Genomic DNA, 3,900 nt, shown 5'->3' with positions numbered 1-3,900 from the left:
GGCATTCTCATTTGTCAGTGAATGATAAAACTACTTATTTTTCCGTAAGACTGGCATATACACTGATAACTCTGCAAACAATTCGGGAAGGAATCTAGTCCCCTGTCCGATGTAGCAGTAACATTTAGAACGGGCATATTAGCAGGGGTAACCTGTGTAAACGTATCTACGTACGTAGTACTCGTAGGTGTATAATAAGGTCATTTGCCGGCAAGATCTTAGAAATTTAGATGTCCGTCCGCATGCTAAGGTAATTATAAGTAAAAAGAGTATATGGAAAGTTTATACTTAAAGCAATGACGCTCAAAATTCAAAGAAATTTTATGAGAGTCCCCCGACCGCCCTAGCCGCTGCGGGGTAGCTGCTGACTGACTCTGATTTTCATTCACAGCCACGCTACGAGCCTCCACTCAAAAATCAATACACCACACACCAATGACGTCATCCGCAAGCGGGAGCCCTATTGGCTGATCGGGCGAGTGATAGCATCCCATTATTTATGAGAAGGAGAGCGCACTACTTGACGCCGGCGCAACATTCCAGGCGGGCTGTGAGTGCTGAGTCCGTGTATCCCTCCGCAGCCAGGCCAGTAATGCGGCGGCCTTATGGAACACCTTCCACCTGCCCATGATGCCTGGTGTTGGAGCCTGAGGCCGCCCTGCACCTCGCAACAAGCTCCTGCCACTGGACTACTAGTGTAGCAACGTCCTCACTCACGCATTGATCGTCCAGGACTCGAGGTGGAGGTGTAGTTAGTGAAGTTGGCCAAGTGTTTGTGTCTATTGATCTGGAGCAGCGTTGGTTGTAGTGTCTGTCTCTCCTCGACCGCTCCCACCATCCGTTCGAGTCTTCCCCGGTGTCGGTGTTGTTGATTCGGTGCTGATAACAAGTGAAGCGGACGGCCGCGAGTGGTGGTGCTGGGCGGCCCTAGGAGGTGGTGGGCGGCCCCGGGCGACGGCGGTGGGCGGGCCAGGCGGGGGGCGCGGCATGGGGCGTGCCCAGGTGGCGGCCAGCGGGCCAGCGGCCGGCCCCGCGGGACGGCACCCTCCCGCCGAAGGCCGGTAGGCACTGCCTCCTGGTGCCCCCGTGCCGGCGACCTGCCTTGCTCCCGCACCTGCTCGTCCTCGCCCTCGCCGCTGCTGCCTCACCTTTGAACGTGCCCGCCGCCACCACGTGCCCTACCTGAGGTGTCGGGGCAGCAGGCGGCGCCGCTCCCCCCGCCCGGGCATGGCCGCCCCCCGCGGGGCGTGGCTCCCCTGCGCACAACCCCAGGGACACTAGAGCAAGCCCACCATGGCGGCCGACGGAGGGCCAGACATAATGCCGGATCTCTCGCACCTGACCGACGAGGAGCGGAGCATCATCGAGGGTGTGATGCGCCGCCAGAAGATTGAGGAGGAACAAGAGAGCGAGCTGGTTAGGTGAGTTCGCGCCCCTCCTCCCTCGTGAATGTGTGTGTGTGTGTGTGTGTGTGTGTGTGTGTGTGTGCAAAAACTCCCTCCACACCAACATTTAACATTTTGTAGTCATAGACCTAATCGGTGGTGGCATATGAGAGTTCATGTATCTCTTATGGTTGTGTTGGCAGCAGTGTTGCTCGTCAGCTGGACAAGTTCATGCCTGGATCAGTGAGCTGATCAGGACGCGTCTCGAAGCGTTCTCATTTAGTCGAGTATTTGGGGTTAGGTAGATATATGTGCTGCCCCAAAGCAGGCTGTGTTTTTATTTTTCCTTCTCCATAAGGTCATGAGTTAGCATGTTATAGATATGTCTTTGAAACAGCCTAACAAAGTGTTCTTGGTCAGCCATAGAAAACGTAAACAGTGCCACGTAACACAGGGACGCACAGAATTTAGCATTTTTCTTTTTAATTGTTTCACAGTTTCTGTAGTATGCCCTCTAGGTGACAAGTGCGATCACGAAAGTAAATATGTAACCCAAGGGAACCCACAAGGCTGCTCCACAGACTACTGTTTCCGTCATCAGTGAGCCACACTGGCAGCCTTTTTCTCCCTGCTTGTCAGCCTCCCTCCCTGCCACCATTGAGTGACTTGACTGATGAAACACCCGGCATCCTGCTGGCGCGGGGACCACCTGTAGCATACGCCTCACCCCTTCCTCTCCTGTGACTTAAATTAACCGGTCAGCACTAAAAATAGACATTAAGAGTTGTCATTCGTGAAGCTTGCCATTGAGCTCCGGAGAAGATTTGGGATATGAAATTGTTTTTTTTTTTTTTTTAATTCGAGTAGGTTGATGGTTGTTAATTTTGGTTACATAGTTCAGAGTTAATTAATTAAAGTTAGAGAAAAGTTATCCTACTGATGCACTTACTTATCAAAGCCACACCTTTACGTATATACTTATAGACAGCACGTAGGCGCTAGCGCTATACCGCCTCGTCTTCGTGACAACAGAAATTCAGTCAGTGAATCATATTTCCTGGAAGTTACCTCTCATGCATCAAACTTCGTCTGTCACACCTCTGTTGATTATCAGACTGAAGACATCCCACCTTTCCAGTCCCCTTCCTAGGTAACCGTTCCCCCTCCTCTCATCCTCGGCTCCTCCACGCTAACTCTCAGCACCCTTACGGCCAGCAGCCAGTCCCTCCAAAGTCCATCACAGAATCTGGCGTTCCTTTTTCCCCCTTTTCCCAGTCCGTCATGAGCCAGCGAGAAGTTGTCATAGAGCCTTCAAGAATTCCTAATTTCCTTTGGAAAGAGCTTTTCCATACCATCCCTATTCTTTTAAGTTAGAAATAATAATAATTTGCTTTGTAGCCATTCCAGTCTATGACTGCCAGGCACCCTCAGCCCCACCATGAATTTTTCCAACATCGTAGCCCTGTCTGATCATATCCATTTCTCCTCAGTGATATAAGATTCGTTGTTCTTTTTTATTTTGCTATTCCGCACCACGCCTTGTTCGTGGTTAGATGCAGTAAGCATTTGAGCAGCCTAGAGGCCAAGCTATGGCTATTCAGCAGTCCTTTCATTTGTTAAAGAGCCTGTTACGAAATTGTAAGTGAAGAGGTAAATATAGTTTTATGATGTGTTTCATTGATTTTCCAGAAATAAGAGTTCAAATTTAGCACTCGCAAGAAAAGGTAATGAGAGAAAATGGTATTACGCACATTGGCAATGTGACACTTGTCATCCTCCTGAAGCAAGACCTGATGAGTGGCAGAACTGTCCTAACATGTTTCAATGCACTTGGCTGAATCATATTTTCAGTACCATCTTAAACAGTTATCTCGTACTCCCTGGTACCAGTTTCCCGAGGTTAGGAAACACTCACATTGCCTACCAGCCCAGATCTCGTCTTCCTCCTTGGGTACTTGCATTCCTTTCTCATTAGTGCCACAACCCATCAGCTTTTCGCATGATGTCCCCGGAGTTTGCCAGTCCACGAACAGCTCTTCAGGACTTTCCTATTCGGAGTCTACAGACTTCGTCATCTAAAAGCCTCAAACCACTTTTCATTCTTTATAAAGCCTCTGAGCCGCCTCATTTCAACTTGTCCGGAATCCATCAACACCTCCTTAGTCCTAGCATTCAGACATTTGCTCTTTACTCCACAATCCCGTGCACGTTTTATTTATTTATTTATTTCTTATTTTTATTTTTTTTCTATCGTCAGCCTATAAATTCTTGGCATTTTAAAGGTTTGCTCTCCCCTCATTGGTCTTTATTGAGCCTTTCAGCCCCTTCACAGTCTCTCATTAGTTGCCATTCTCTTTTCATCATCCCAGCAGCTTCTGAACAGGAGCTTCTTGCCTGACCATCCACAACTGGTTAACTATTTTTTTCCCCATCCCTCATAAAATCTTTCAGCTCCCCCTCAGCTGCTCCAAATTCTGTCAACTTTCCCTTAGTCTGTCAGTCTTTCTATTATTTG

General features: G+C 49.0%; 1 protein-coding gene across 1 annotated transcript in view; it reads left to right on the top strand.

The window, feature by feature from the left end:
* Positions 1-315: 315 nt before the first annotated feature.
* LOC135106090 (uncharacterized) overlaps positions 316-3,900 on the top strand; it is a 108,981-nt gene continuing 105,396 nt past the window's right edge. The window contains 1 exon segment of the mRNA XM_064014928.1: positions 316-1,421. Within this exon segment, the coding sequence (XP_063870998.1) occupies positions 1,294-1,421 (128 nt within the window). The 5' untranslated portion in view covers positions 316-1,293.

This window comes from Scylla paramamosain, chromosome 12, assembly GCF_035594125.1.
Source record: "Scylla paramamosain isolate STU-SP2022 chromosome 12, ASM3559412v1, whole genome shotgun sequence".
In the NCBI taxonomy this organism is placed as follows: domain Eukaryota; kingdom Metazoa; phylum Arthropoda; class Malacostraca; order Decapoda; family Portunidae; genus Scylla; species Scylla paramamosain.
Note: the sequence above shows the minus strand (reverse complement) of the source record. Positions and strands in the feature narration are given on the sequence as shown.